The sequence below is a fragment of the Prunus avium genome, chromosome 1 (assembly GCF_965620075.1).
Source record: "Prunus avium chromosome 1, drPruAviu1.hap1.1, whole genome shotgun sequence".
NCBI lineage: Eukaryota > Viridiplantae > Streptophyta > Magnoliopsida > Rosales > Rosaceae > Prunus > Prunus avium.
The window spans coordinates 6,260,194-6,280,137 of NC_142284.1; the positions used below are offsets into that span (position 1 = coordinate 6,260,194).

General features: G+C 38.2%; 1 protein-coding gene across 1 annotated transcript; it reads right to left on the bottom strand.

The window, feature by feature from the left end:
• Positions 1-13,425: 13,425 nt before the first annotated feature.
• On the bottom strand, positions 13,426-15,971 carry LOC110758416 (GDSL esterase/lipase At1g29670-like). The gene is made up of 5 exons (XM_088247239.1): positions 15,624-15,971; positions 15,321-15,445; positions 14,888-15,133; positions 14,360-14,606; positions 13,426-13,919 (listed from the first exon to the last, which is right to left on the bottom strand). The coding sequence occupies exons 1-5, from the start codon at positions 15,868-15,870 to the stop codon at positions 13,699-13,701; spliced, it is 1,086 nt and encodes a 361-aa protein (XP_088103365.1). The 5' UTR covers positions 15,871-15,971; the 3' UTR covers positions 13,426-13,698.
• Positions 15,972-19,944: the final 3,973 nt, after the last annotated feature.

Sequence of the window (19,944 nt, forward strand, 5' to 3'; positions counted from 1 at the left end):
GATTCGGCATGTGCCCTAGTTTCCACCATAAGTTTTTTACAGTGATCCCACCGGGCGTGCCAAAAGTGTCTGCCGCACAAATCTCACGGCCTGGAGTTCCGGGCCGAGGGGATGTGCGTTAATACGGGGTTTCCTGCTTTTGGGTGCGGTGCGGTTGTGCGCGGGCGTGCCAGCACGGTCTACCGTGCGTTGATGTTTCGATGAGTGTCTGCCGCGCAAATCTCACGGCCTGGAGTTCCGGGCCGAGGGGATGTGCGTTAACACGGGGTTTCCTGCTTTTGGGTGCGGTGCGGTTGTGCGCGGGCGTGCCAGCACGGTTTACCGTGCGTTGTTGTTTCGATGAATTTTGGATGGATGAATGGTGCGCCTGTTTGATCTGTCTTCTTAGTCAAACGATTGTAGCAGAGAGAGGAACTGGTCTCGGCTGTTAGGTTCACGGCCTGAACTACAAGGCCGTCGAGTGATGGTGTTGGTGGTGGATTTTGGGCGGTGCTCCGGCGCGCTTCTCAGGGAGCGACGGTCGTGTGATATATGGGGTGAGTGAACGAACAACAAGGATGGTGCTCCGGCGCCTTGAAAATCAAGGGTCGTATGATATATTGATGAATGGATTCTGCTTACAATCTAACACTACTCCTAGGAAAGCAAGTAAAGATATTGAAAGTGTATTACAGAAAAAATAAGTTGCTCCGTGGGAGGCTTGTTTTGGTGTTTGAACCCTTTGAATGTAGCTTGAGTCTTGTATTTATAGGAAGAGTCCTGGATGAGTAATCGAGGCTGAATTTGCGCATAGTGGAGTCTGATTAGCGCAAGTGGGCAGTCCAATCGACATTTGGGATCGTGAAGTATGGTGGTGAGACTCCAGAAATCCCGGTGAATCTCGGCCGCCGCTCTCGATCGTGGGTTCTGAACCTCTGGCCCTGGAGACGCATTTATTGCCTGGATAGCTGGTGAACCAACATCTCAAGCTGTCAGAATCCTTGTGAGAATGTCCACGTCTAATCACTCTGATCTTCATCACCAAATCCTGACTTCAGTCACTTCCCACCTTCCCTCATGCATTAAATGCTACTTTGTGGCCAATGGGTTTTGCTGCATTAAACAGGCACTACTTCATTAAATGCAGCCTGGGACCCTGCTGTCACGTGATGATTTGCCTTTAAAGCCTTGGCCGCAATTTTGTTCGACCTCGGCCTCGGCCTATGCTTGAGGCCGAGATGATCATGCCTTAGCATTTCCTTCTTTTACTTTTAAAGAAAGCGAAATGCCCTGGCGAAACGCTGCGTTTCAGCCTCTGCGAACAAGTGCCCGGGCCGAGAGAAAGGGCTCCTTCGGCCAGCTCATGGCCGAGATTTATCAGGCACAAACAGATGAGTGTTGGATGGATAAGTGGTGCGCCTGTTTGATCTGTCTTCCTAGTCAAACGATTGTAGCCGAGAGAGGAACTGGTCTCGTCTGTTAGGTTCACGGCCTGAACTACAAGGCCGTTGAGTGACGGTGTTGGTGGTGGGTTTTGGGCGGTGCTCCGGTGCGCTGCTCAGGGAGCGACGATCGTGTGATATATGGGGTGAGTGAACGAATAACAAGGGTGGTGCTCCGGTGCCTTGAAAATCAAGGGTCGTATGATATATTGATGAATGGATTTTCCTTACAATCTACCACTACTCCTAGGAAAGCAAGTAAAGATATTGAAAGTGCATCTCGGCCAGTGAATCTCAGCCGCCGCTCTTGATCGTGGGTTCTGAGCCTCTGGCCGTGGAGACGCATTTATGGCCTGGATAGCTGGTGAACCAACATCTCAGGCTGTCAGAATTCTTGTGAGAATGTCCACGTCTAATCACTCTGATCTCCATCACCAAATCCTGACTTCAGTCACTTCCCACCTTTCCTCATGCATTAAATGCTTCTTTGTGGCCAATGGGTTTGCTGCATTAAACATGCACTACTTCATTAAATGAAGCCTGGGACCCTGCTGTCACGTGATGATTTGCCTTTAATGCCTTGGCCGCAATTTTGTTCGGCCTCGGCCTCGGCCAACGCTTGAAGCCGAGATGATCATGCCTTAGCATTTCCTTTTTTATTTTTAGGAAGGCGAAATACCCTGGCGAAACGCTGCGTTTCAGCTTCTGCGAACAAACGCCAGGGCCGAGAGAAAGGGCTCCTTCGGCCAGCTCATGGCCGTGATTTATCAGGCACAAACAGTTGCCGAAAGGAAGAACCGGCATCTCCTGAATGTGGTTCGTGCTTTGTTACTTGAAGCACATACCCCTCTCTCTTATTGGGGTGAAGCTCTTGTGTCCGCTGCTTATCTGATTAATAGAGTGCCTACTTGTATTGTGGAGTTCCAGACACCGCATCACCTCCCGACCTCATTGATTTCTGCCCCACCTTCTCCGAATCTCCTACCCCATGTTTTCGGCTGTGTGGCTTATGTACATCTTCATAAGCACCAACGGAGTAAGTTGGAACCTCGAGCTATGCAGTGTGTCTTTGTTGGATATGCGTCACAACAGAAAGGCTATCGGTGTTATCATCCCCCGACACAGAAGATGATTGTCACTATGGATGTGACGTTTCATGAGTTGACCATGTATTATTACTCACCTGAGTGTTCACTTCAGGGGGAGAGAAGATGAGAAGTGCAGACTCTGGATTATACAGTCATACCGGATCGTGTTGTTGTGGATAATTTGGGTGAAAGTGGTGATAATTCCTTGGATGAAAGTGGTGAAAATCCACCAATGACCGAACCGGACACAGCATCAGTGCCGGTGTTGCAGCATGCCCCAATTGAACAGATGACACCTGAACTAGATTTACAACACCAATCCGATCCGATAATTGAACCGGATGAACCTATGCTGCCCAAGCGTAATGCCGCCAATGATAACCAATCTCCACCAATGACGGATGTCCATCCACCACGTCTTCCACCAAGAAGTAATCGAGGTATTCCAAAACCCACCTATGAACTTGATCCTACAAGTAAAGTAAAATATCCCATGAGTAATTATGTGACCACTAATCATCTATCAGAATCAAATAAGTCATTTGTGTGTCAATTATCTTTTGTACGTATTCCTAACAGTATGCTGGAAGCCTTATCAAATCAAAATTGGCAAGCTGCAATGGAGGAGGAGTTGAGGTCATTAAAGAAGAATGACACATGGAAAATAGTTGATTTACCGATTGGGAAGAAATCTATGGGGTGCAGATGGATTTTTACTGTGAAGTATTTTGCAGATGGAACAATTGATCGCTACAAGGCTAGATTAGTTGAAAAAGGGTACTCAGAAAAATATGGGATTGATTATACAGAGACATTCGCACCGGTAGCAAAGATAAATACAAGTCGTGTCTTATTGTCCCTAGCAGCGAACTTAGATTGGCCTTTGCATTAGTTTGACGTAAAGAATGCATTTCTACATGGAGAACTGACAGAAGAAGTTTATATGGACCTTCCACCTAGATATAGTGTTCCGGGTTCTAGTGGGAAGCAGGCAGGTCTGCCGATTGCAGAAGTCCTTATATGGTCTCAAACAGTCACCCAGAGCTTGGTTTGGGAGATTTACACAAGCTATGAGATGATTTGGTTATAAGCAGAGTAATTCAGATCATACTCTGTTTATAAAGCAAAAAGATGGTAAAATTACAGCACTTATAGTTTATGTTGATGATATGGTGGTTACAGGAGATGATGAGAAGGAGCGCTTAGGTCTTCAGAAATATTTGTCAGTAGAATTTGAGATGAAAGATCTAGGTGATTTGAAGTATTTTTTGGGAATTGAAGTATCTCGCTGCAAATAAGGGATTTTCTTGTCTCAAAGGAAGTATACCCTGGATTTGTTGCAGGAAACAGGCATGTCGGCCTGCCAACCTGTTGAGACGCCATTAGAAGAAGGCTTGAAGCTTGGGATTGATTTGAATCAAGTTCCAGCAGATAAGGGACAATATCAGAGATTAGTTGGCCGACTGATGTACTTGGCACACACACGTCTTGGGAGTAGTCAGTCAGTTTAAGCATAGTCCTGGAGAGCAGCACATGAATGCTGTAATAAGAATATTGCGGTATTTGAAAGGAAATCCAGGTAAAGGCATATTGTTCAAGAAGAACAATCATCTTAGAGTTGAAGGGTATACAGATGCAGATTGGGCATGATTGATTAATGATAGACGTTCTACATCAGGTTATTTCACATTTGTGGGAGGTAACTTGGTTACCTAGAGAAGCAACAAGCAGAATGTAGTTGCATGGTCTAGTGCTGAAGCATAATATCGCGGCATGGCATTGGGAATATGTGAGATACTTTGGATACGGAATCTATTGAAGGACTTAGGTCCTTCACCTATGAAGTTGTTTTGTGATAACCAAGCCGCATGTGATATTGCACATAATCTAGTACAACACGACAGAACCGAATATGTTGAGGTGGATCGATTCTTTATTAAAGAAAAAATATAAGGGAAGATTATTGAGGTACCACCAATCCGGACAGAAGATCAGCTAGCAGATATACTGACAAAGGCCGTTGCAAGTCACGTGTTTTCTAGGTTCCTGTCCAAGTTGGGTATGTGTGACATCTATGCACCAACTTGAGGGGGAGTGTTGACTTTTGTATATAATTAGGTTTCCTAGTTATAGGCGTAAAAGCTGTATTTAGTTATTCCTCCTTTAACCGGGATTGGTTTCCTTGTAGGGATTGGTTTCCTTGTAGGGATTGTACTCTTTGTATAAATATCCTCTAAAGAGAAGAATAATATAGTTTTCAGTTCTTTCTATTTCAACTGCCCATCCCAACAGTAACTCCACTGCTGATGAGGCATTATTTCCCCTAAAAGAAGCTATGTTTTTTACCATGCTTTGATGATTTTGCAACTGCATATCCATGCTTATTATCTGTCCCTGCAAAATCAAGAAAATCAAGAAGAGGGATTAAATTGCATATGGTTTAGTTTCTCAAACCTCTCAATTTTTTCAAGACTTCTTTTGTGCCATAACATAAAACCATAACCATTAATTTCTGGAAAAAAATTGGATCACGTGCATTCTTTGAATTTTTTTGGCGTTTTAGAATTCTTTGCGAGGTGTCAAGGACGGAAGTTAATTTCTGAGGCGAAAGAGTCTTTATGATCATGTAGTAGAGAAAATAAAAACAAGGACCATTTCAGTAGAAAACCCAAAATAATTACCGCTTGTCTTCCAGTTTCGTTGCGGATACCAGCTGCCCCAGATGCATAATTCAAGCCTTCGAGTATTTCTGATCCTCTTGCAGTAGCAAAAGGTGGGATGTAAGTTGTAACTATCAAAACGTAGAAGTTCAGCTGCAATGAGAACAATTTCAAACTAATTAGTGTCAAACAAAGTAGGGTAAATATTTAGTTATGCTAAGATACGCTCATATTATTATTCTTCTCAATTATGGAGGTATTTATACAAGTACAAAGATGTGTTAACCCTAAATAAAATAGGAAATATATCTAAATTACAATAGGAAGTAAATCTCTATTACAATAGGACTAAATAATAATTGGTAAGTAACCCAAATTCTAATGAAATAAGGAACTAAAATCCTAACTAAGTAAGGACTCGCCAACACTCCCCCTCAAGTTGGGCAAAGATATTTCGCACGTCCAACTTGACAAGCGAGTCACAGAACACCATACTTGAGAAGCACCAATTGTAGAGAAGGTCTTTTCGTCAACCACGAGTGAAACAAGTGACAACCTAAAGCAAAGTTTGCAGCGGAAACACAAGAGCAAACCCTAAAAAATAGGGCACATAGCAGAACACAGAAGCCCTGTGAACATGGCAGCAGATAAGGCAGAACACAGAAGCCCTGTGAGCACGGCAATAGATAAGGCAGAACACAGAAACTCTGTGAGCATGGCAGTAGGTAAGGCAGAACACAGAAGACCTGTGAGCACGGCAGAAGATAAGGCAGATAGCAGAACACAAAAACACTGTGAGCACGGCAGCAGATAAGGCAGAACACAGAAGCCATGTGAGCACGGCAGAAGATAAGGCAGAAACCAAACCCTAAAAAATAGGGTAAGGCAAGGCAAACACACCAGCAAAGGCATGAGCAACAATACTGGCACCAACAAGAGCAACAAGGCAGAGACATAACAGGCATCATCAACAGCAATACAAGGCATTGGCACCAGCAACAGTAGAGACAACTTCTCTTCACTCCCCCTCTCCCATATGATCAATGGTACTTGAGAAACATGCACTGACTAACACTGAGATGTAGCAGAATCAGCCATGGCTGATAGGTGGTTAAATCGCAGCGAAATAGATGAGCAGCGGTGACAATAGCAAGGTAGGCAGTGATGACGGTAGCAAGGTAGACGGCGGCGGCGGCAGACTAGGATTATAAGCTAGATGTATAGTGCAACGGAAATAGGTAGTCTCTAGGGTTAGGGTAAAGACAGATCAAAACACAGTAACATCATCGGTAATGACCATAACAGCAGCAACATCAACGACAATAATAGCGGCAACGGTAACATCAACGACAGTTGTAGAGGTAACGGCAACGACAACAGCAACAACAACAGTACTTCCATATCAACTTTAGCTAATTCACACATACAACTTCTCTTCACTCCTCCTCTCCCCCTGAAGAGAAGAGGTCGTCGGAGTCAAGAAATAAGCAACATCTTCATGGGAATATGTCAAGCTAATGGGGATACGTCAATAAACATATCCTTTTCACTCCCCCTCCCCCCCTTGAAGAGGAGGGGAAATTGCAAGGAGAACGCAAACACAGGTCACAAGAAAACCTGGCTCTGATACCATGTCAAACAAAGTAGGGTAAATATTTAGTTATGCTAAGATACGCTCATATTATTATTCTTCTCAATTATGGAGGTATTATACAAGTACAAAGATGTGTTAACCCTAAATAAAATAGGAAATATATCTAAATTACAATAGGAAGTAAATCTCTATTACAATAGGACTAAATAATAATTGGTAAGTAACCCAAATTCTAATGAAATAAGGAACTAAAATCCTAACTAAGTAAGGACTCGCCAACAATTAGTAATAGAGTACATGCATATATACAGGGCGGCTCCAATGCCAAATGCAGCCTCATATATACTATAATAAATAAGGCCTTCGAAACTAAATTTTTGTTGCCCTATGTGAGAATAAACTTATAATTTGAGGACAATCTTGTAATTACACTCCAATTTTCACTCCCATTTTTGCCAATTGACCTAATCCCATGGTTCTATCCAATTAAGAGATGATCTTCTTTTAAAAAAATTTTTTTTTTTAAAAGTTAACATAATGCGTTTGAATATTTGCAGAAAAACGAGACAACTGACCAACGACATCGACCAAATTGCGTCCATTGGAAAACCTTCCCGTTGGACCTCTTGGAAAGTCAATGCCATAGGGTGGATAATTGGCTTTGGCCACTGTCAAGAGCCCAGTGTTGTTTCCATTATCGCATAACGAGTCTCTAAATATAAAGTAACATAGAATTTGTGGTTGCGGTGCCTCATTAACCAAATAATAATGCAAGATTGAAACCAACAAAATGGACATCACCCACAACGGCTTCATAATTCCACGTTGAAGAACACAAGAACAAAAGAAGCAAATGAAATAGCAATGGAATTTTGAAGGAATGGTGTACAAATTTGTACGAGCAGGATTGTCATATAAAGCAGAGACGGATTCAGGATTTCAAATTGGGGTGGACTAAATTTACATTACGCACAAACCTATTAAGAAGATAGAAAACTCGACAGTACGAGTAAATTTCATTGATCACAAAAAATATATCCTAATCAAGAGGACATAATGAGCTTTACCCCATAAAATTCATCTAGCACATATCTCTTTTTTGTTTTCTACGGGCAGGGGTGTGTAAAGTGAAGAACAAGTTATTTTCAATGAAAAAAGAAAATAGGGGTATTTTCGACCAAAAAATGGGGGTTTAGCCTTTGGCCCTTTTTGTACCCAAAAAAAAAAAAGAGGTGAAGGTATAGGGTTGAGGTAATTGACCCTGACTTATATCTTAATATTTTTAGTGCAAAATTGCAACCAAAAAAAAAAAAAAGAAAGAAAGAAAGAAAGAAAAAGTCCACAAAAAAAAACAAAACGAGTGACCATATATATTTTTGTTCTTTTTAGTGTGATGTGCTCAGTGGAAAGTCATAGACTCATAACAGTGGAGTACCGAAGTGGCACACAACCAATAAAAGAGTGCAGTGCATGTTTGTCTTTTGGTTGGGCTAGGTATATTAGTTTAGGCTGAAAATAGACAAAGTCACCTGGTCTATAGCCCAGGTTAGCCAAAGGGTAGGTTCATCCCTGATATATAGGCCAAACAAGAAAATTGTATTGGGCCATATTAATGAACCAACCTATAGGGGTACACGAAAGAAGCAACGATATAGATGGATAGGTTATGTTGGTCCCTATTTTAGCCCCCTCAGGCCCTGTTTGGCATGCTTCACTAAGCTTCACTGGATTGGACTGGGTTAAATAGTCCTAAAAACCTATGTTTGGAAAGGGAGGGGATTAAGTTAAATGAGATTATATAATCCAATGGGTAAAAAAACAAAGGACTCGCTTGTCTAATATAGTGAGCCCAAAACTTGGTTCGCTAAATAACGAGGGTGCTATTTTGTACAAGGAGTCCGGCTGAATACCAGCACCGCCATCAAACACACGAGCCCGAAACATCAAACATACCACCATCACCCCGATGCCACAACCATCAGACCACCACCATCAAACCCACAACCAGCCACCACATACCCAATCGAACCATCACCATCACCCAATCAGTCAATCGAACCATCATCACCAACCACCACATACCCAGCTAAACCACCAGCACCACCCAATCGAACCTTCACAGCCATTAATCAGTGGAACCACAGAGAGAGAGAGAGAGAGAGAGAGAGAGAGAGAGTTGATGGTTGGATCTGTAGAGAGAGAGTGAAAAGGAGGGAAGGAAGAATAAAAGATAAAAGGAAAGAATAGGAAGAAGGAAACGAAGAAAAACAGAAACGGCCTGGGAATGGAAAGAAGAAGAAAGGAGGAAGGAAGGAAAAAAAAAAAGCCAGGGAAGAAAAGGAAGGGGAAAAGACAAAGGAGAGAAGATGAAGGAAGAAATGAAAAAAAAAAAAAAGGAACGGGCCAGAGAAGAAAAGACAAGGGAGATAAGAGTAAGGAAGAAGAAAAATAAAAAGAAATGAGATAGTTTTAGTTTTTCAAAAATATTAGAATTTTATTTATTTTTAGGCTAAAATTCTTAATTAAAATTAAATATTAAAAAAAAAAATAGTCCGACACAACACTAAACATAAGTCTTCACTATTTTTACAATCCAGTTTCTTAGTCTGACGCAACACCAAACGTAGGTCAGTACTTAATCCGGCTTAGTCCAATCCGAGATAATTCAAGACAGTCCTAGGATTTAATCCGGTCCATAATAGTCCGCCATATCAAACGACCCCTCAAAGTGATATTTGTAGGGGTCATCATTAGGCCCGCAAGCCCATGGGTTGATGGGGGCTCGCTTGGCCCATTGAGAAAAAGCTTGGCCCTGCCCGTTGTTGAGTGGGCCGGGCTTGGACTTGGATGTCTAAAGCCTAGCCCGTTTGAGTCCAAGAAAGCCCAGCCCGGCCCGCCCATAAAAGCCCCACCCACGAACTCACATACATATAAAAAAACCCAAGTTAAATGAAATATGGAGAAAATCATTATCTATTATCATTATAAGAACTTAAAAACATGAAATATGTGATAGAATATGATTTTATTAATATGGTTGTATAACTACATCTTTATATTTATGGGACAAAAAGAGAACTACGAATTTATGAACAAAGAAAAAAATGGAGACATAAACATATAGACAAATGTAAATAGAGAACTATGAAAAAAAAGAGGAAACATAGAAACACACCAAAACATAGAAAAATAAATAAAGAATTGACAAAAAAATACATATTAAAAAATAATAATAAATAAAGTAGGCCCATTTAGGCCCGCCCGGCCCGATGGGCTTTTTAAAGCCTGGTCCATGGACTAGGCTTGGGCTTTGAATTTTTAAAAAAATCCGGCATAGCCCAAGCCCATTAAATTTGGGTTGGGCTAGGCCGGCCTGGCCCATTGAAGAGGCCTAGATATTTGACTTTCCAGCTATTTTATAGAATCTATTTGGCTTAAGTTCTTCCCCAAGATTAAAAACGAATCACAAACATTCCATTCAATTTGTATTCTTTTTTCTTTAAAAGAAAATATGTATTTGGCCAACAGGATCTAGTACAGTGGAAAATCGCCTTAACTTGCATACCAGTGGTTTCAGGTCCAAACTCTCATGGTACCTTCATAGTTTGTGTTTGTGTGTGTGTGTGAGAAACCCCTCACTCCCTTATAGTTTAGACTATCACTTGTATTTAAAAAAAATTAGTAGTTGCAAGGATGATCGATATCCATGAACCATTACAAAATCGTTTTACTTGTGCTTAGATAGATCACGTGTTCGAAGATAAAACTAGTGCCTCACACAACTTCAATATTAGCCACCATTTTTATGGGCCATTTAAACAAATATTTAATGAGCCTAGTTGACCACGGACACAAGAAGGTTATTGGCCACGGACAAAGATCCCGCTTTTAAGTGCTAGTTAGAAGTACATTGATCGTAAGCCCTAGGGTGTAGCCCAAATGGTGAGGTAGATGGGGAAATAAATTAGGGATAAGTTAGGCCAATGATTTGATCCCTTCCATAGCAAAAACAAAAGTACTTGGATTATAAGGCTTAGGGTTCATTATCAGGTTGGGCTAGGTTGGTCCAAATTTATTAAGTTTGAGTTGAACTCGAGCAGGGCTCTATAGGTTTGTTTTAATTTTTCATGCCAAACTGAGGTCTCAATGGAGAGGCTAGAATGAGGAGGTTGAGTGAGGAGGTTATTTGAGGAGGTGAAATCTCACCATCAATAACTAAAAACAAAGTACATGGGGGGGGTGCATTGGGGGGTCCACACCCCTTTTGATGGTGAGATGGGCCTCCTCAAATAGCCTCCTCACTATAAACCCTCATTATAGAAGCTCCCGAGGTCTCAAAGGGATTGATCCTAACCTATCTAATAGGTTCGGCCTAGACAGGCCTAACAAACTGGACCAAGCTGAGCTATTCACTTCGGCTCGCGGGCCTAATGATGATCCCTAATAAGGCTATAGAGAAGTTGTACCTTGCTTTCCTTCAATTTGAATACTGACAAGGGCATATAGGAATTGTACATAAGGAAAAGCTTCAAAATTGAGAATTTTTTTTATGAGAGAGTAAAGGGAGTATTGCATGTAAGTCCAACTCTCTGTGAAATATTCTAATGATTCAAATTATCTATTTTTTGGCTTTCTTTCAAAAGTCACCCGGGAAAAAAAAAATCTTACTCAAACGAAAAATCATTTAATCATTTAAATGTGAACAAATAAATTGATGAACACAATATTCTAATGGGGCATTGAATCATCGTGATGAAAATCGAATGAACAAACAATTTCCTATTTAACTGAATTTTTTTTTAAATTTCTTTAAAATTTAAAGAGCATTGCAGAGTGAGCCAACAATGTTATCAATGTCTTCTTTTATCAAAAATAGGGACCTCTTGTAAATGATGAGGATATGACACGACCCTTATTTGGGTTCACAAGGACCACATGGATATTAATAAGTAATAGTGTGCGGTACGTGCGTAGTTTACGTAAAGAAGTGTGCATTATGGTGCATTCGAAGTTATTTTAATTTATTATTTTAGGCAAGAAAAAAAGTTATATTTATTATTAATTGGATATATTAGATAAACGGGAATGTTAGCAACTTTCTCTCTAACCTTCTTTTTTGGACCTCTTCCATTTTCCTCATAACATTCGTCACTTTCTTTACACTTAAAACAATCTCGATGAGGTCTAAACTAGTGGAAAATGGCCTTTATTTGCAAACTAGTGGTCTCAGGTTCGAACTCCTATGACACTTTAGTAGTATGCGTGTCTAAGAAACACCCCCCTACGCGTTGTACTTTAGACTATTGTATTTATATAAAAAAAAAAAAAACAATGTCATTAATATTTCATACCATCTAGCTTTTGTTTTCCAAGTGTATCCCGATTAAATGTATTGACTTTCATATTCCCTTCAAAGAAATGCAACACAAAAATACATATTCTTTTATTATAATCGAAAACCGATATTTAGGTGAACAAACTAATTAAAACCCAAGTAGATAGTACTAAACTAGGACAACTTGCTCAAACAGACTATTACAACTTTGAAGATATTGTTAGGAATAAATCATTCAACCACAACTAGGAAAAACTATTGGTTATCATTCCGATCAGCTAATCCACTAAGAAGATTCTTACAAAGATTGTCCTAATAAGCTCAATATTTCCTAGATCTAGTTTTAGAAAGCAACTATGATTGCAATGCAATAATGAATCGAGTACAGAATCAATGATTAGGGTGCAATGCAATAATGATGAATAATGTACCATTTGATGAACAATGATTGCAGCTTAGCCATGTTGTACTCTGACCTCAATTGAATGAACCACTCATAACCTAAACTATGTAATTGAGTTTGTACAGATCTTAAATACTTAGAGCATCCACAATGGAGGGGTGTAAATTCGGGGGTGTAAAGCCACTTTTACATCCCCTTTACACCTCCGGGGGGTGTAAATATGTTTTTTGCTCCAGTGGGGGAGTGTAAATTCGGGGGTGTAGCCGTGGGTCCCAGCCTTTTATGTTGACTTTTCTTCATTTTTCTTCTCTTTTCTCGGGTGGGTCCCACCTGCAAGGGATGTAAAAATAGATGTAAATATACATTTTATTTTACATCCCCATGGTAGTGATGTATATTTACATCCATTTACATCTCCCCATTGGAGACGATTCCGGTGATTCGGGGTGTATATTTAACATACACCCCCATATACACCCTCCATTGTGGATGCTCTTACAATCATGAATATAAATTTGGCAAGGAAAACCAAAACATTTCTAGTCTTTCTAACAATAATAAGTGGATGCACGAAAGGGGTACACCTCATTTTGTTGTTGTTCAACTGATTGATTTCATAAAAGCGAGAAGGCGAAAACAAGGGAAAGCAGGGTGCAAAAAGAAACCCAGGAACTACAAAAGAACTACATTAACAGAAGAGAAATCAACTAAACAGCTAGTCTGGAGGACCGGTTATAGTCCATCACTCAGCAGAACATTCACTAGCGAGGGAGGGGGCAGGGAAGCCCAGCTTCTGTGGGTTTTGGTCGGAGAACTCAGTTGGTATTTGGGAGAGGATTCGTGCTGATAATGTGTTATATAACTAAAGAAAATTGTAGAGAGAAATGAGGAGTAGAGGAATACAACAGAAATTAGTCTCTAAAACTTCTTTCATTCATCTTTGATAACCACTTATTTATAGGCTTACAAATACAGGTATTTAACCCACAAACTATAGCTACTAATTATAAAAATAAGAGCTTATGTTACAAATATGAAAAAGTGGAGATAATGGTTATTATGGTGGTCATCCACATTCCCATATACTCATAAATCTCCATACATATGCATAATAATTCCCAAACGCAGCTGATAACTTTATTTCCTTCATAATCACTTGAACTATATAAGTGGTTGATATGAACATGGAACGCACAATTAGGATAGTTGAGCTAAGCGGTTGATATCGTAGGGAAAAGCATCAGTAAGAAACTTAGCTTTGTATGCTCTTGCTGCTATAAAAACATTTGTTGCCTCTGTAGGATGTATACCATCCCAAAAGATGAACTGGTTCCTGTTACTGCATGGGATTTCAAAAGGAAGGCATGTGTTCACACCGTCTGTCACTCCACAACATGAGACGTTAGAAATCAGAGAACCTGAAATATAGAAGAGCCAATATTAGTCAATTAAAATGTTTGTGCCAAAATTTGAACTTTTATCTGTTTTTGAACGAAATATATGATCTAGAATATTTAAAGGAAATTTTTGTTGTGCGCACCAAGTGGAAGGATTATACGAGTAAGAGTAGCATTACTCATAAAATAAGGTACCTTTGATGACTTTGACAGTAGGGAGATTAATATCTATGTCGACAGAAGTATTGCATTAGATAAATTGTTATCTAATTGTGAAGTCCTTCGGTTATTGAAGGCATAAAGAAGAACTCATGTCAAGCAAATTTCCTACTTGGTTTGCAATCGTTTGGTGTGAAGTTAGATTTATTGGCGCGCCACATCACTTGTCCTATTTCCACCTCCCCACTATCATTTGTATAAAAAAGAAATAAAAAGTAAAGTTTAGAGATATTAGAAATTACCCTGAGATAAAGCATATGATGATGCAATCCCATAATAGTCTATGTAAATAAACTTGGCATTTCTTAGATTGCTGTTGAGTTCTTGGACAAGTGATACAAGCCCCAAGTTGAAAATTTGAACTGCACTGTTGATATAAGCAGCGCAAGAAGAGCCTTTTGTGCCACACGCAGTAACTTCATAAGGTATGAAGCCTAAAGGACCTAGCCCGAAGAGAACTATCTTTCTTGCCCCAAAGTTGTACAACGTCTAGCATAATCAGAAAAGCTCCAGTTATATAAAAGTTTCAATTAATTTCATGATGCATAAAGTAGTCGTATAAAATGATGAATTTTTTTAGTACAAGAAGCGAATTGGGGAGGGGGGATTTACACAAATATTTATTGAGTGCATTGGGGTTTTAAACCTATGCCCACATTGGTAGATGTGAAAGAGCTCAACCAACTAAGCCATACCCCACTGACGACCTAAAATGAAAATTTTAAATAAAGAATAAGCCTAATTAATATATAAGAAATTGTTCTACTAACTCTTAAGTGCTGAGAATATTCTTCAATGAGTACTCTTGCATATTGATCTGGTGTATATTGGCGGCTAGTGTTGGACAGGGAACTAAAGTAGTTGATAAAGTAATCATTGGTGCCCGTTTCAACTGAATATATGCATTTGCCTAAGTACTCCTCAGCTGATGGGACATTATTTCCCCTAAAAGAAGCTATCTGTTTCACTATGCTTTGGTGATTTTGCAATTGCATAGCCATACTTATTATCTGTCCCTGCAAAATCGAGGAGAGGGGGTTAAAATAATGCTTTGATAAATTTCGACATTGTACGGATTGGGTATCGATAATTTTTCATCGCGGATCACTTTAAATCAATATGAAATTTAGAGCATCTAAAAGGGTCCTATGGTCATGTAGTGAAGAAAATAGAATAATGTCCCTGCATCAAATAATAAATTACCTGTACTCTTCCAGTTTCGTTGCGGATACCAGATGAACCAGATGCATAATTGACGCCTTTGTTTATTTCCATTCCACTTGCAGTTGCAAAAGGTGGAATGTAACTATCAAAACCTAGTAGTTCAGCTGCAATGAGGACATAATAATGAGTTATTTTTGTGCTAAAAACTTGCATGAGTTTTATATTACAGTGGAAAGAAGGGAAAATGTTCATGTGATCGTACTCCAGTATCACACTATAATTATGACTGTGAATTTACATAATATATTATTTGAAATTTTGCAGAAAGACAAGAAAACTGACCAACCACATCGACCAAATTACGTCCATTGGAAAACCTTCCAGTTGGACCCCTTGGAAAATCAATGCCGTAGGGTGGATAATTGGCTCTGGCTATAGTGAAGAGGCCATTGTTGTTTCCATTGTCGGATAATGAGTCTCCAAATATGAAGTAACAAGGAACTTGTGGTTGTGCTGCCCCATTAACCAAATAAATTAAAAAAATTGCAGAAAACAACGTCCACAAGGGCTTCACAATCTCACGTGCCATTTGAAAGAACAAATTATAAAGAACAAAGACACAAAGGTTTACAAAACCAACAAACAACAAAACACAAAGAAAGTGAAATAGCAATATAGAGATTAGGAACGAATGTGGTAGTCTGGATAGTGCACATACTTTTACTGCTAGGATTGCATATAAATAGGCTACACAAAAGCATTGCTTTAGGCCATATTACTTAATTATTAACCCAAGCTTAGTGGTACACCAAAATATTAAAGATTAGAGTGGATATTGGTTCCTCTCTATTGTAGTTGGAGAAAATTTGTATGGTTTGGCAGATCGGACCAATCTGTGCTAAACCCTACTATTAACTAGTTGGAAAATACTCACCAATAACGTTTTCCTTATCACAAATGTTGAATTTGAGTATAATGTGGTTAAAAATATTTACACATGCAGCTGATTTCCTACGTTCGATTCTCCCCCTCCTCCAATATTACTTGTATAAAAATAAAATAAAATATGAATAGAGTCTAATGTTGAAAAATTAAAGAAGCTTCATGTTCATGTTCATTATATGTATGAAAGCCCCATCCTTAGCACAAATGTTGAATTTGAATATAATGTCACATTGCAAGGGCCTTGTAGTTGAAGTGGTTAAGAGTATTTATTCTTGCACTCAAGGTCCCAGGTTCAATTCCACCCCTCCCCTAATTTGACACGTGTCCATATGTAAAACCATAGATCCATAAATACAAAGCAATGAGTTAACTATGGTTATGTCAATAGACTATAGGTAACCACATTCCATTCAAGTGGTGAGAAGGGTGGTAAGAGTATACCTTGGGCAAGGGCGGAACCAGGAATTTTTCAACGGGTGGGCTAGCTAAAGTTATTAGCTTAAAATTTAATGAATTTTTTTTTTGGTACTTACAATTTCTATTGTTTTTCTAGAAATAAAAGTAAATATTAAATCATATAAACCACGCTAGTTCATAGCAACATAGACTAATTTTCAATAAGTTTTAACATAAACCAAATAGGGTTTAACACCACAGTGGATTGAACATCTAAGCCTTTTTACCTAGATTAATATTGACTAAGTATGAAAAATGGTTTTTCAGAATAATTATTTTCTCGAGATAAATTTTGGTGGCTTTTATTCCTCACACATCAAATAAGAAAACTTGATTTTATGGAATTTTAGTATGAAGTATATATTGACTTAATGACCCATCATTTTTAGCCTAAATTGTATTTTGCACTAAAACCGATTTTTCATATTTTGATTTGGTGGAAATTTGATTTTCTAGTATTTTTATTTGAATCCAAATGGGGGGTTCTTCTTTATTTACATTGTAAACTTAAGTAAAAGGAGTAATATAAAAATAAATGAAAGTAAAATGACAAAGACATTTACTTAGTAAAGATGACTTTAAGTTCAGCAAAACCAAATTGTTTGAAGCGTTCAGATTTTAGGTTTTTTTTTTAAAGAATCATGTTGGAAAGAAAAAAAGACTAAACCAAATTGTTTGTAAAATAAATAGACGAGTGAGCCCAACAATAGTGTGGTACATGTTGAGTTTTGCTGAACTTAAAGTCATCTTTATTATTTAAGGCAAATAAAGTCCACTCTATTATTAATTAGATGGATTACGTACGTACGACATATAATTTGGTGCAGATAACGTAGTCTCTTTGGCATTGCACTCAATTCTGTTCAAGGAATAATTTGAATTCAATTGTATGCAAATCGAGCTTTGCCCTCAAAAGGTGGTCTTTGTTGCCATAACTTTAAGATACATTAGCTCTGAATATTTAGTATAAAAAGGTCTAGAATGGTGCGCCTAATCCAAAATGATGCCCCTTATGAAAAGGAAATATTTGTTTTTCTCACCACTTTAGCCTAAGGTCAGGGGTGAAACCACACTAAGGGTTACAGTCGGCTGTAAGGAAGTAAATGTCTTTGTCTTACTTTCATTTATTTTTATATTACTCATTTTACTTAAGTTTACAATGTAAATAAAGAAGTACCCCCCATTTGGATTCAAATAAAAATACTAGAAAATCAAATTCCCCCCAAATCAAAATATGAAACATCGGTTTTAGTGCAAAATACGATTTAGGCTAAAAATGATGGGTCATTAAGTCAATATATACTTCATACTAAAATCTCATAAAATCAAGTTTTCTTATTTGATGTGTGAGGAATAAAAGCCGCCAAAAATTATCTCGAGAAAATAATTATTCCGAAAAACCATTTTTCATACTTAGTCAATATTAATCTAGGTAAAAAGCCTTAGATGTTCAATCCACTATGGTGTTAAACCCTATTTGGTTTATGTTAAAACTTATTGAAAATTAGTCTGTGGAGCTATGAATTAGCGTGGTTTATATGATTTAATGTTTACTTATATTTCTAGAAAAACTATAGAAATTGTAAGTACCAAAAAAAATAATCATTAAATTTTAAGCTAAAAACTTTAGCTAGCCCACCCGTTGAAAAATTCCTGGTTCCGCCCTTGCCTAAGCTGTACTCTTACCACCCTTCTCACCACTTGAATGGAATGTGGTTACCTATAGTCTATTGACATAACCATAGTTAACTCATTGCTTTGTATTTATGGATCTATGGTTATACAAATAGACAAGTGTCAAATATTAAGAATGGTGGTAGGGGTACATTTTGAGTTAAAATGGTATGAGCAAAAATGATCCCCTTATGAAAACTGTCCAATCCAAGGGAATAAATAAGAGTATGGTATAATTGACGTTTCATAGTTATCATGATCGTGAAAGTTATCTGAACAATGCAAGAATACCTTACATCTTATTAAAAAAATATTCAGTACGTTAGGTTAGAACCCTACATAACTTTTTTTTTTGGTTGGATAGAACCCTACATAACTTAGCATTTGCAAATTTTACATGCATTATATATAAACCAAACTACAGGCAGTACGTCTCTAGGCAATCTGTGCAAATTAATAAGGTAGTGATATAACTAAATTCTATCATTTTAAATTTATAATTAATTAATTACCGTAAATTATTTGAAATTTTAATTACAAAAATGCGTATTTTTCTGTATAAATAAGGATTCTTTACTAATATACAGCCCGACACCTTTTATAGATAAAGTTTGCATAATTGCAGGGACGGACCTACCCTTTGGCTAACCTGGGCTAACTTTGTCTTTTTTCAGCCTAAACTAATATGCTCAGCCCAGCCAATAAACAACCACGCACTGCACTCTTTTATTGGTTGTGGGCCACTTGGGTGCTCCACTGTTATGAGTCTACGGTCATTCGTTTTGTTTTGTTTTTGGACTTTTTCTTCTTTCTTTTTTTCTTTTTTTTTCTTTTGCAATTTTGCACTAGAAATATTAAGATATAAGTCAGGGTCAGTTACTCAACCCTAAACCTTCTCCTTTTTTATTTATTTTTGGTACAAAAAGGGCCAAAGGCTAAGCCCCCATTTTTTGGTTGAAAATACCCCTATTTTCTTTTTTGATAGAAAATAACATATTCTTCACTTCACACACTCCTACTCGTAGAAAACAAAAAAGATACATGTACTAGATGAATTTTATGGGGTAAAACTCATTATGTCCTCTTGATTAGGATATATTTTTTTTGTGATCAATGAAATTCACTCGAGTCGAGTTTTCTAGGTTTGTGCATAATGTAAATTTAGCCCACCCCAATTTGAAATCCTTGGTCCGTCCCTGCATAATTGGGTTTGGGAATTAAGATCTAAAACTACACAAAACTGAACCGTTTGTAATTTTAAATTGATCATATGATTGATGTGCAACCAAGGCCTTAAATATCGAGGGTTTCGGAAATATCGGTGGTTCAAAAACACGGAAATATCGATGGAAATATCGGGAAAATATCGATATCGATAAAAATTAGATAAAAACCACGTAAATTGTGATAAAAACATGGAAATTTTTAATGAAACTTTGCAAAAAGTTTATTTAGTCAATCATCTATTATTTTAACACAAAAGATTGGAAGGAAATGCATTGCATAGTAGGTTTGAGTGATTTAAGTTGATTATATTGCGAGCTGACAAACTCTGTGACTTAGAAAATCTAGAGTAATTAATGAAAGA

Coding starts and splice junctions, on each gene's coding strand:
- LOC110758416 (XM_088247239.1), bottom strand. CDS start 15,870: ATGGCACGTGAGATTGTGAAGCCCTTGTGGACGTTGTTTTCTGCAATT. Junction 15,446..15,623: donor TAATTTGGTCGATGTGGTTG/GTCAGTTTTCTT, acceptor TCCTCATTGCAG/CTGAACTACTAGGTTTTGAT. Junction 14,607..14,887: donor AATATTCTCAGCACTTAAGA/GTTAGTAGAACA, acceptor TGATTATGCTAG/ACGTTGTACAACTTTGGGGC.